The 13,541-nt window shown below is 38.3% G+C and overlaps 1 protein-coding gene across 1 annotated transcript; it reads right to left on the bottom strand.

The window, feature by feature from the left end:
• Positions 1 to 542: 542 nt before the first annotated feature.
• LOC146466378 (uncharacterized) lies at positions 543 to 13,241 on the bottom strand. Its single transcript, XM_085127407.1, has 8 exons — positions 13,211 to 13,241; positions 12,219 to 12,297; positions 8,140 to 8,382; positions 7,659 to 8,042; positions 6,320 to 6,670; positions 3,381 to 3,725; positions 1,969 to 2,056; positions 543 to 868 (listed from the first exon to the last, which is right to left on the bottom strand). The coding sequence occupies exons 2-8, from the start codon at positions 12,274 to 12,276 to the stop codon at positions 736 to 738; spliced, it is 1,602 nt and encodes a 533-aa protein (XP_084983533.1). The 5' UTR covers positions 12,277 to 12,297; positions 13,211 to 13,241; the 3' UTR covers positions 543 to 735.
• Positions 13,242 to 13,541: the final 300 nt, after the last annotated feature.

The following is a 13,541-nucleotide window of genomic DNA, read 5'->3' as shown; positions in this document are numbered from 1 at the left end:
TACAAGCCTGCGTTGCTAACGTTTCCGTTTCTAAACAAATGTAGAAACGGGTGGGAGGGGCCGGGATGAATCCTTCCTCACCTCTTTCTTCTCCCCCCCCCCTCCCTCCACTCCTACTTTTTTGCTCCTTCTTTTCCCAATGCCCTCGCACGTCTTTCAAAGGAAGGGAACGGAAACGAGTGAACGGAAACGACTGCTGCACAGGCTGGGTGGATACAAACGCCAGCCTAAATAAGGATTAAGCAATTGTTTAAGCAAGGCTACTGTTTTCTATTGTTACTTTATTGGTATTATTGCATTTCAGTTCCTTAGACCCATTTCGTAAACTTTTAGTGACTGAAGCGACCGAATAATAAGTAAAAAGAATCTCCTTTAAACGTGGTCTTTTTATTGCGGACTTTTTAAGCATTTTCAGGATGAATGACTAAGTTTGCTTAAAATGTTTTACTTACAATTGCTTATGCAATATTCCTTTGAATTTCATCGGGAAAATTTTTTTTTTAAGTTAAGTAAAAATGTACTCAATTAGGGCGGACGTTCCTTAACTCAGTTTGTTTGTTTACTATCACCTTAAATTTTAAGCCTTATAACTGTTAAAAATGGGATATTAACTACATTAAAAGCCAAAATCTACAAACTTTATATTTCACGTCATTGAGAATAACGGAAAACTACTGGGAACATTCCTCCACTCTATTTGTGAGATTGTTTTCGTTTTGATTTTAAGAAGATAACTTATGCTTGTATGTTGACATCTGCATGAAAGGTTACTCCATACAGTTCAATGCCACCGTCGTCCACACAGACAGGATTTGTCTCGTGCTTGATATTCCTGCTTTGGCCTTTATCTTTGAATTCCACTTTTTTCCTGCACCAAAGCAAACAAACAGTCATCAAGACTTGATCTCTGGAATTTTATTTTGAAAATCATGTTCTTGACAGTAATTACCACGTTTTTTTAAAAACTGGATCATTGTATAATGCAATTCCAGGGATTTGATTGGCTTAGCGGCCATGGTATATGAAACATTATACCATGCCCGAGAAATGACGAACATTAAATTGGCTTCTAATTGTTCTTGCAAAGCGAAATGAGCAAAACCTAGCAAAATTTCTTGATTGTTTTTAAAACAACAATTATTCCACTCGCGCTTGTTGGATATGAGATGATTATAGCCATCTCGGCGCTACGCGCCACGTTGGCTATCTGTAATCTCATATCCAACAAGCGCGAGTGGAATAATTGTTAAATATTCAAATGAAAGAATCCTCATAAGTCTTTTTTATGCGATAACCAATTGTGGCAATGTAACGATAATGCAAGACATGCTAAATGTTAACGGAGGGAGGAGAGTAGTATGACACGACGTTTTTCCTATCTAGATCGGACTTTTTTACATAACGCCGATATTAAAGCTATAACAATCACTCGAAAAAATAAATAGTAAGCCAAGAGAAATGAGGTCCGCAAGTGGAAGTCATGTCATGTGGGTATTACGTCATGATTACCAAATGGAAGCTATCTTGGAACCGCCAAGACAACAAAAATTAACTGCGATTTAGTCACACAACCAACAAAAACCAAACCAAACTAACAAAAGGGCTACAAACATTACCATAAGAAAAGTGAACGGTGTTTATTAAAAACAGGAATATTCCACTTCCGCAAAAGATCCTTGTAAAAATTTGGTTGTGATAGTAGCATCAAATTCAAATACTAATCTACCACATCACGCCAGATAACTTTCTGAAAATTCACAAAGTGTGATGATTTTTTCAAATATTTAAAAATGGCAAACCTTTAAAGGCGTCGGGAGCAAAATCCTTGTCACAACCGGTTAAGAGAGGTTCACTTTCCGATATAAAATGTAACAAGTGCGATTTGCTGTATATCGATTCCTTCTGTAATCATCTGTCTCATTATCTAACTCTTATTAGGATTGTAAGAACATGTCACGAGCGTCTTACCGTTTGTAACAAATGAATGCCACAAGTACAACCACAGCTAACAAAACTGACAACGCCAGCGGCACAACAACAGCAGTGATGTTAAAACCTGCAAAGTCGTGAAAAAATAAACTGGTGAAGCAAATTGTTTGTTAACGAAGATGGGCAATCAAGTTTTGGCCTTACAAAAATGTAATCTATGTTATATTGACAGGCTCTGCCGGGAAAAACATAATGATCCTTGGAAACGCAAATATAAATGACCAGTTGAAGTAGCTTTCAAACTATCGAAATGGTTTTCATTAAATAGTTTTAATGTATTTTATTTCATCAACTTTTTCCAAGGCGCAATAAGTTGCCAATCCAGTAGGGTTGTTTAATGGTACAATGGAATAGCACAATATGAAAAATTTTGGTTGATAAAGTAAAACTAAAGCTGGCAGAGAGCGGTTATAATATAGCCCAAACGGCCAAGTGAATTCATGCATGCATGGGTCAGGAATGTTATTTCTGTCCAATCATGCGTCCCAAATCCACTTGCAAAACCACATAGTGTTAACTGTTGTTTGCGCGGCAAGAATTGTTTCGCCTTTAGATTTACCGGCTAATTGATTTACATTGAGCTTGTTCTGGTCGTTTAAGCTCCAAGATTACTCATAAAGAAACAGAACAGTTCAAGTATTTGTCCTTTCACCGATCACTGGCGCTCCGAAACAACTGTTGCGTTCAACATGTGGCGCCGTTGCCAATACCTGTATTATCCAATACTCTCAAATAAAACAAGTGAATTCAACAAAAAACACGAACGATTTATTGAACGATGAAAACTTATTCCAACTCAACAGTCACCCGATATTTCGGAAACAATTTTGAAGCCTTAACTATGAGAAATGTTCGTGTTCTTACTTAGCAACACGATTTTAAGCAAAATTTGACCTTTTTTGATTCTCTTGATTTCGATTAAGCCCGATTAATAACGGTTATTCAGTCTACGGTTTTGACACGTGAAGTCCTCAAACATGATTAGCTGAAAACAATAAGCATTCCTGACACATTTTAGGTGATCACGGTTTTCCTGGTCGCACTGTAATTCACCTGGGCGTTTCATATTTTGTCTGTCATACGATATTTCCTGAGCTGGCACGTGGAAATGTGATATAGTTGAGAGAGTCAAAAGCAAAGTGAAATAACCTATTTGACGGTTTGAGACTCTAGAGGATGGTCCTCGGTTTCATAAGCATTGTAATTAGAATACGCACTAAAAGAAACCCGATCCACGAATAAAAACTTATGTTTTTTGTACATATCAATACAGGAAAGCAAAGATTTAATTGTCGTGAAACATGAATATTTAAAACAGGAAAAAGTTCGTGTTTCAGTCTGAATTTATGTTGTCAATCTATCGAAAAGCGTTCTTTAACACTGAAAATTACCTTTGTCTTTTACTTTTTGTTCCCTTTTCAGTCCCTGGTTATCAGCTGTTGTTGTCATCGCTATCAAGGATGACTTCATTATTGATTTCAGGTTAGGCCACGGCGATGGTGATGGCGATGGTAACAGTGAGGACGCCGGCGATGGCGATGGCGATGATGATGGTGATGACGACGACCATGTCGATAGCCATGGCGATGGCAACGGCGAGGACGCCGGCGATGGCGATGGCAATGGCGAAGGCAGGGGCGAGGGCGAGGGAGACGGTGTCGGCGATGAGGATGGTGATGGCAGCGTCAGTGGTAATGGCGATGAAGATGGTAATGGCCATGAAGATAGAGATAAAGCTACAAGTCAAATTGAGTTAACAAATAAAGTTTTAATAATAATAATAATAATAATAATAATAATAATAATAAATCTTTATTTAAACACGGTAAAATCCATCAGGAGTATAAAAATTAGAAATAACCTAACTATCCTAAACAAAATTCAAAACCTGACTACAACTAATCTAACTAAAACCTGTTTTTCATGAATGCCGTGTGTAACATTAAAAATGAACATTAACTAATCTTTTACATTGACTAAGAGATTCAGCTTCTCTCACATGACAGGGTAGGCTGTTCCAGAGAACTGCTCCGCTATAAGAAAAGCTGTTTTTCATGAAATTAGTTCGCGGAAACGGGACAAATAGTTTGTTAACAGAGTCCCTCAGGGAGTAACGCGTTTCATTTCGTTTAACAAATTTAGATGATAAATATTCAGGAACAAGACCATTTAAAGATTTGTATACCATTATGGATTTCTGTATTTGAAATTGAGTGCTCAAGTCTTTCCAATCGAGTTGTCTAATTAAACGGTTAACATCAGCATCATAGCTAGAGAAGGTTAAAACGCGAGCGGCACGGTTCTGAAGCTTCTGTAGCCTGTCAAATAATGTTTTACCACAATTACCCCAGACAAGATTGCAATAATCGAAATGAGATTGAATTAGTGCGTTGTATGCAGCTGTTTCGAGAAAGGTTGTCCAAAAAAGCGTAAAAGCGTACGCGACAATGCCGAAAGGTAGTCTGGGAAATACCCAATAAATTTCAATGAAAGCTCAGAATCCATATTGCCCGCCATCTCAAGTATTCACTGTACGGTCGAGGCATTATGGATTCTGAACTTTCATTGAAATTTATTGGGTATTTCCGGCATATCCCAGACTACCTTTTGGCATTGTCGCGTACGCTTTTACGCTTTTTTGGACAACCTTTGTCGAAACAGCTGTATATAATGAAGGGTAGGTGGAGGGACAAAAGGTCTAATTCTTTTTATTGCTCCTATTCCGGAAGCGATCTTTTTAGATAATTTATCAATGTGTGTTTGCCACCGTAGATTTTCATCAATAAATATTCCAAGCGATTTGACGGAGGAAACGTGTTCTATCGGAACATTATTAATCGAGAGCTCAAGTGGGTTCGCCAAAGTACTCAATTTTTGTCTGGAGCCAATTAGCATGAATTCAGTTTTAGAAGTGTTCAAAGTAAGTTTATTGGAAATAAGCCATTTGTTTAGGTTATCTAAATCGTGATTCAGATTTAACTGTATTGAATTCACATCAACGCCAGCATAAGTAATGTGGGTGTCATCGGCATACATCCTAGGCTGGCACGAAGTAAGGCAGTTTGGCAAGTCATTAATATAAATTAGAAATAAAAGGGGGCCAAGGATTGTTCCTTGCGGTACCCCACATTTAAGAGAGCAGATTCTAGAAAGAGAACCGTTAACGAGACATCGTTGTGTACGATTAGTTAGATACGACTTAAACCAATCAAGAGCTGTACCTTGTATTCCATAAAGGTTCATTTTAGATAAAAGGATATCATGGTCAACGGTGTCGAAAGCCTTTTTTAAATCGAGGAAAACCACAGCATTAAAATTGCCACGATCAATATTAAAGGCCCAATTATCCGTAGCTTCCAGAAGGGCAGTCACAGTTGAGTGTAACGAGCGAAAACCCGATTGATGATTAGAAATGATATCTTCATTGGTCAAAAAGTTATACAACTGATCATAAACAATCCTCTCAAACACTTTAGCTATAACGGAAATGACTGAAATAGGACGATAATTATTCAGATCAGATTGCTCACCTTCCTTGAACAACGGAGTAACTCTGGCACATTACCAATCATCAGGAAATATACCAGAGACTAAAGATTTATTAAAGAGATCACATAGTGAAACTGAAATAAGATCAGCACATTCACGTACAATTTTAGCAGAAATATTATCAAGACCTGTTGCTTTAGATCCACATAATTTGCTTAGATGTGAGAAAACAATGCTGCAGTTAGTCGAAGAGAAGCTGAATTTGTTGTTATTTACCTTTATATTATTGATATAACTTGAATTATTTTTAGCAGCTGGAGGTATTTCATTAGCAAGTCTTGGCCCAATTGTTGAAAAATGGTCATTAAAAGCATTAGAAAGCTCACTAGAATTAGAGATAATGGTATCATTCAATTTCAGTTTTTTCACCGTTGTATTATTCACACGACGGGATGTAAGTTCATTAAAGGTTTGCCACGTTTTTCGAGGATTACCCTTAGATTGAATATTTTAATAAGAAGATTAACATCTGATGACAGCTGAAAGGAACTTCCCAATCCAAACCTCTTAGTGAGTGTCATGTACGTGTAGCTTAACGATTCAACGCACAATTGACAAATAAACCTTCCCTTTCAGAAGAACAGATAGGGTATGATAACAATAAGACAATGGGTGTCACATTCTCTTGTTTCCTGTTATCTCCCTCGGCGCGGTGTGTTTGTTCTTTTGTCATTCAAACTCGTAACTTAATTGTTATCTGATTAAAATAAACACTAGATGCCCTGTTTTTCTGGAGATGGCAAATCCTGCCTAGTCCAAATTGGTGACAAACAATACTCACCCAAACTGTTAACAGCACTGTAGGAAGCACGGAAGCCTGTGTAAGAGCTCTTGTTATCTGATTTGAATATTACAAACATGTGGTTTGACGAGGAATATACTCCATCTTTTGGAGGAGTGTGACCTCCGAAGAATACTCCCAACACCACTCCAGCGATATTCTCTCCGTCATACACGTATAAAGCATCTGTGTCATTCTCGCTTTGCAAACTGAAATTTGTGAACGTTAAGTGAATTTTATGTGATGGAGCAACCGTGATACTCCAGGAGCAGTATTGACCATCCGGGTACTTTTGTGGATAGTTTGGGGATAACAAAATGCCGTAGGTACCGGATAGGCTTTGGTTACATCCTAGAAAATGGCATAAAAAGAGAAGCTTGCTATGCAAGGAACTCGTAAACTTCATAATTTCGTTTTCTTAAAGACGATGATTAGTCAATCTTTAGTTTAATGTTACTCGATGATGATACTAAACGCGTCCAAGGTTTGGTTTCACCTGTATTTTTTACCTATATTTATATTATGCTTCTTCGAGAAAATGCTTTTACAATTTTATAAAAACAATTCTGGGCCAACTTGTTTGAAAAGAGAATAAGAACTGTTTCACCACCTTAAAGGGAAATAACGCAAAGAGATGAAGTTACAGAGAACATCCGTCATGCGTAAAATTCTAGAAAGCTGTCGCGTTGATTACTTTTCACATAGCCTAGTCATTCTTGAATGTATTCGAAGTAACTTTCGCTAAAGCCCTGGTCAAACGTCGCATGATAGTCAATGATAGTTGATGATAGTCGATGTTAATTAAAACGCGCGCACTCGTTTGATCACCACTACCATGCGCTATCATCGAATATCACCAACTATCATTCACTTTGAGCGTGTTCAAATTCTTAATGATAGTTGATGATAGTTTTTCCCGTTTGACCACGCGCATGATAGTTGATGATAGTTCTCTGGTCAGCTGTTTTCTCCACCAGCGCTATCGAGATTAATTTTCAGTTACTTCTTCCAACAAATGAAGGAAAACGAAACAGGCAGCTGCTTTGTTTTGCCGCGAAAAATTCATCCCTGCGAAGTTTTGTTTGCGATGTTGACACTCGGCAGGTGCCTAACACTAGAGGCTCACGGTAAACTATCGTCAGCTATCACGAGTTTCTTTGAGCCGTTTGACCACCCGCTTGTTAGTTGATAATAGTGGATGACAGTTTTGACTATCATCGACTATCATCGACTATCATGCGCCGTTTGACCAGGGCTTAATGGTTCTTACCACAATTTTTTTAATCAATATTCCTATATCAAAACTTGGGTACACATCAGCTTCCAGCACGTCACTCACCCTGATAGTAACAGTAATGAATTTTGTGATCTGAGATTCCAGCACCATATGGATAAGATCCTCCTTCGCTGTCTGCATTACCTGAATTTTCATTATCAAACCGTAACCACTCCACACTAACTACAGCCCACTTCACCTGCTGACATTCAGCTGAACCATAAGTCAGCAAGAAAAATGGCGTCGTAATGGGAAGAGAGATAGGTTCTCTTTTATCGCCGTCTGTTCTACAGCAAAATTCAATCTTTGTATTTCTGGTATATTCACCATCAGGAAGTGTTCCCAATTTGCTGTTGCTATTGCTGTTGTCTTCGTCGTCCCATTTAACAAATCCAGATGACAAATTTGTGGGGCAGGAGCCGCCCTTTTTGTAAATGCAGTATTTACCTGAAGAGAGTCAGATAAAATTGTGTTAATTGTGTTCTAGCCCTTTAAATTCTCGATATGACGATATTTTGTGAATAAAATTATATCATTGCATTACCTTTAGGCCAAACGCTTGGTTTCAACTCTGTCGAGTTAGTTGTTTTCATACAGAAAGATCGTTCAATGCCTGACTTGCCTACCGTCGCGTCAAGGTGAAGCTGGCTGGATCTGTAGCTGTTAGGGTTATTATCTTCGGTGTCCTGGTATCTACGTCCAATCAACCAGTGAAAGCCATTAGCATACGGACACCCGGATGCAGCTTTTGGCAGCCCGTATGAACCTACTGGCCAACAGGCGGACTCTGTAAAAGTAATGCTGATTTTAAGAATCGCTGATTTTAGCATGGGGAGGACATTTGATGACGTCACCATTTGTGATCGACCTTATTTAGCCAGAAACATGCTCACGGATTGAAAATGATATTCATAATTATAACTGCTTAAGTATAATATCCTTGTTTTGTTACCCACAGCTTTGCTCAGTCGTACAGTGGTATGGAATCAAGCTGACTGTTACAAACTTGGATGATATTTAAAGATTATTTGTAATATCGTCAAACTCAAATTGCTGGAAAATTCCAGGCATAAAGTTTGTGTTCCACTCTTGTTTCACTATGAACATTCAACCAGCCCATTCGTATTTTCATCTACACAGTTTTATTTTTCTCCAGACGAAAAACAACTAAAGAATAAAGAAACCGTGGAACTAGCGTTCCTGTATTGACATAACAGCCCTACTATCCGCCATCACCCCCCTTGCATGGTATTGGCACCCCACCGGATGTGAGATTTTGCTGTTTTTATGCCAGAATAACATGAAGATTTGATCAAGCCGAAGAAAAGATCGGACCTCATCAGAGGCAGGGAGCTTTGAAAAGTTTCAAGCAATGAAATTTCCCAAACATGCTTTCTGTGGCCATTTTAACCTCACCTAGACCTGGTGATGGAAGTGCGGATTCTTCCTTCGCTAACGGCCAACGTTTGTTTCTTTCAATTTAATGCTTGAGCAAACGCAACCCAGTAGTGACCTTGTTTAGAAATTTGTCCGAGAACATTTGCGTGTGCTACGTTTGTGTTCACAGACGCGATTACCATGGCAACCAATCACAACATTAAAGTTTTTTAGAAATAGAGAAATTCCTGCTTTTAGTTTCAAAATGCTTTTAATAATGGACCGCGCCACCGCATCCCTTTATTCATGACCCTAAGACCCATTCCTCAGGTGTTGATCAAAGCAAATTAGAACTTTTCATTTTCATAGTACTCTGGGCTTTGGCTTACAGAAATGCTGGAAGAGAGCAGAAAAATATCTCGGTAAGATTTCGGATTGTTTTTGGGGCAGTTATTGTTAACCAGGTACGAATCAGAAGTCACTTTCCCTTTGCTGTATGTGTCCATGGGTTGCAAACACTTCTGATCAGTTTTCTTCGACTCTGGTCTCAAGCGTTCTGAAGACTACTCATATCCCATGTTGTGGACACTTTGGGTTATAACCCTGTCTAAAGTAGCTTTGATAGTGAAGCTCTGCCTGTAACCAGACAATTAACGAGATTTACTAGGTCATCGAGCAGCTATGCTTTTACTTATATTCATAAGCGAAGTAGAGCTGTTACTTATCAACGTTCATTTTTCATACCCGCACATAGAATGTGACACCTTCACATAAGCCACATCTCTTTAACCTCATTTAAAAGTCTACTCCTTCAATATTACAGTAAAGCTCTGAACCTGTACGACGTTGACGACATCAGAACCTGGAAAACAATCTGTCCCAGGTGCAACATAGCGAGGACTCTACTGTGCCCGCCGACGTGCTTCTTCTAGCAATTTGAGCTTTCCTTTTTATTCCCTTGATTTTTGTTGTTTATATATTAGTTGCTTTAATAAGGTTTTAAGTTTTAATTAATAAACGTGGGAACCGCTGTAATTTGTTAGGCTGTAGTGGTCCCCCTGCCTAATAATTTTTTACGTATATTCGTGCATATAGATCTGTACCTACATTTTAGTAAGGCGAAGGTAAATAAATCAATGATAGATCAGGCCGCCGAATCGCCCCTTTCCCCCCCCCCCCCCCCCCTCTATGGCTCCGGGAATATTTAAACTATGAGAATGGAGGATGAATTGCACGTCCAAAAAAGTTTCCTCGAGCTCCGCAACGAGAAGCAATGACATTATATAACATGTTATTATATTGTCACCATTGCTCAGTGGCGGTCATGTTGGATCCGCCATCTTAGAATTCCTGATTTCTTGAAACTTCAGTAATGCCTTAAAGTAGAACGAAAAGTAATCAAAACCAATAAAGCATATTAATATGAGCCAATAACGTAAAAGTCAATATGAGCTAGAAAAGCATGATTTCCTCATTTTGAAAAAAAGAAGTATTTTCCATTTCCTCAAAAAGGTATTTAAGAGCCGTTGTAAGTAACTTTCAAGAATCCGGCGACAGAAGCGAAAATTCGAATTTCTTTTTATTTTCCCCAAAAGACCCTTTTGGAGAACTATTTTCAAAACTAATATTCAAAAGTTCCAGCGAATTTTTATTTCGTTTCGTTTCGCAAAGTACCGTACAATGTGTGCAATGGACAAGGATCCAATCCCATCTGTTTGTTGTTAAGGATGGCAGAATAAGCTCTGGCCTGGAGAGCCAATTGGATCATATGCCCACCAGTTGTCTTATCTGGGGTCCGATCCTTATTGTCCATAGTGTCTGAAGTCCAGTCCGAAGGCCTGTTTAATTTTTCCAGTGGCAACGCAAAACAAGATGGCGGCCAACGCACTCTCATTCTGAACGTAGGGTAACAAAGAGCAGAGTGTTGCTTCTGGTGAATAAGCCTACCTATGAGAAGCGGGCCACCGCTGAGAGGTCAAATTTCTCGGAAATAACCGAGGCCTTTGCAATCGAAATCGGAAGGAGAGAGCACCATGACGATCAATCGAAGCCATGCTGCCGGTGGAAACACGAGTGAAGGATGAGAGAACGCGCCAACGGGCTAGCAGAAGTTATTATTCGCAAAGTACTGTTTCGCAAAGTACCATTCGTAAAGTACCGTTTAGCAAAGTACCATTTGCAAAGTACCGTTTATCAAAGTACCATTTCGCAAAGTACCGTTGGCAAATATGGCAAATATGGCAAAAATCACTCTATCTAAGGAATGGCACACATTGTATTCTTTACGTGGGCAACTTCAAATGAAATAATGTTCAGGCCGAGATAAAATACAGTTTGGAAGGAAGCACGAGGGATGTAAAAATGATTGTGAAAACATCAGATCGAGAAAACGTTTCCTCGTCTTGAACGGAGAGTTTTGAAAATGTACTAATTTGCATAATTTCAATCGGGCCATCGGGCACGTTTAGGTCGATTTCGAACTTTCCCAATTTTTGCCAAAATAAAAATTCGCTGGAACTTTTGAATATTATTTTTGAAAATTGTTCACCAAAAGGGTCTTTTGGGCAAATAAAAAGAAATTCGAATTTTCGCTTCTGTCGCCGGATTCTTGAAAGTTTCTGACAACGGCTCTTAAATTTGTCAAAAATTATAAATATTTGTGATGATAACACCAAATGTGAGTTCTTCATGTACATACTTCATTTATTCATTTACTTCTTCGTTTACTTAAAATTGTGTAAATTTATTTTGTCAAAAAGGTAGTTGCAATGGTAACATGAAAGTCAATGAACAATAATCTACGAGATCAAACTGTTTGCAGATAAAATTCTCATTAAGTCAAGGCGTTTTATGGCCTTAGCGTTTGTTCGATTATTAAAAAGAAAGTCATTTAAGTTTAAAGTCGCGGCTGCCGGATCCGCCTTTCAATAGAGTCGGGGTGGGTACATGTTATCACGAACCAAGGAAGCTGCCAAAGGTTATGAGAGATAGCCGAAGACTCTTCCTAATTTCTGTTATCATAAACTTAATGGACATTAAATGGTTTGATATTGGATGTTTTCAGATGCTGAGAGAACAACATGCACATTTTCACCAATGCAATGGATAGTATACTGATGTTCATAAAGGCGCAATCGTATTCTGAAATCAGAAGTACATACGCCCTCTGTTTATTTGCTATTTAAAGGAGGAGCGCTTCTGTTTCGGATTATGAAACACGCATTACGGATATTAACGAAAACTTACCTCTTGACTCGACTAAGTTCACGAACGTAAACAGGAAGAAAATTGTCCAGAAGATCATCTTTCATTATCACCAGAGACACTGCAACAAGACCTTTATGTATTAGGGATTTGAGGGTAAACCTCATAACATTGGCAAATACAAATGATTTCTTTTAAGTGATCTAAAGAAGCTATTCCATTTCTAGTAAATATACATAATCTGGTAGTTTTCGTTTTTGAAAGAACCATTGAGACCGGAGAAATTGCTTCCGATAAGAAAGTCAATTTTTGCTAATTTCTGTTTAGCATACATCTTTTAAACATTTTTTTCTTGTTTTTTTCTTTTTACCTTTTTTTTTAGTTCACCTTTTAAACATTTCAATAGCAAGCCTAAATGTGGTACACAATCCCAAAAACTTACGGGCAGGAAAAATGGACAAAAGGTTATCCAGTTAAATACAGGAACATATTTAAATTTAGTTTATAAAGCAAATTGGTGAGATTTTCAGGATCAAACAACAAGCAAGGCTCGAGAAAACGATGGCAAGTGTTTTCATTCGCTAGGGTTGTCCATACAAAATATTAATTAATCGTCTTCAAACTTCCCTTTTTGTAGTTTATTGGTACACACGTAGAAACTAATCTGCAGCCTTGCCATGCCTTGCCTTGGCAGCCTTGAATAGTTCTCGTGCATTATTTACTTTGTGTTTTTTTCTGTCCTTGCTTAAAACTTGTCATGTAGATAGTTTTGTTCGAACTGAGCTGTCTAACAGAACAGCGTTCCACTAATTTAACATTAATTTACAGGTTATATCTGACAACAAAAGAGCAACGAAGGCGGGGAAAACAAAGGTCTGAAATAAATCAAAATATCTTCCGTAAAGCGTATTTGACACAGATAACCATGCAAGCGTGATATAAGAGTTTGTATGGCGTTAAAATTAAATCGAAATTTAGACAACAATATTCCCACAAAAACCCACAAAAATATAATTAAGTCTGAAAAAGCTTACCCGGTGTGTTTTGCTGCGTTTCCAAGTCTTCTCAGTGCCTCCAAACGCCGTTTTGATTAATTTATTTCTCAGCGGCTGTTCCAAGTGCATCACTGTATTATGTTAATGAGAGATTGGCAACTACAAGTCGAATTTAAATGACATTTGGCCCGTCATTTGAGGAGAGCACTTCTAAAATTTGCTTGAAACTTAAGCACTCGCTTACCTGCTTCACCATATGGCAAGAAAGATGATGTGTGGTCCTTCCTGACCGTGAGTTTAATTTGTCACAGCATTCCAGGGCAACAGCTCGGTCGGCGGCAAAAATGGCACCCGATTTGAAATGAACTTT

This window comes from Pavona decussata, unplaced genomic scaffold (assembly GCF_977016875.1).
Source record: "Pavona decussata unplaced genomic scaffold, jaPavDecu1.1 SCAFFOLD_144, whole genome shotgun sequence".
NCBI classification, from domain to species: domain Eukaryota; kingdom Metazoa; phylum Cnidaria; class Anthozoa; order Scleractinia; family Agariciidae; genus Pavona; species Pavona decussata.
Note: the sequence above shows the minus strand (reverse complement) of the source record. Positions and strands in the feature narration are given on the sequence as shown.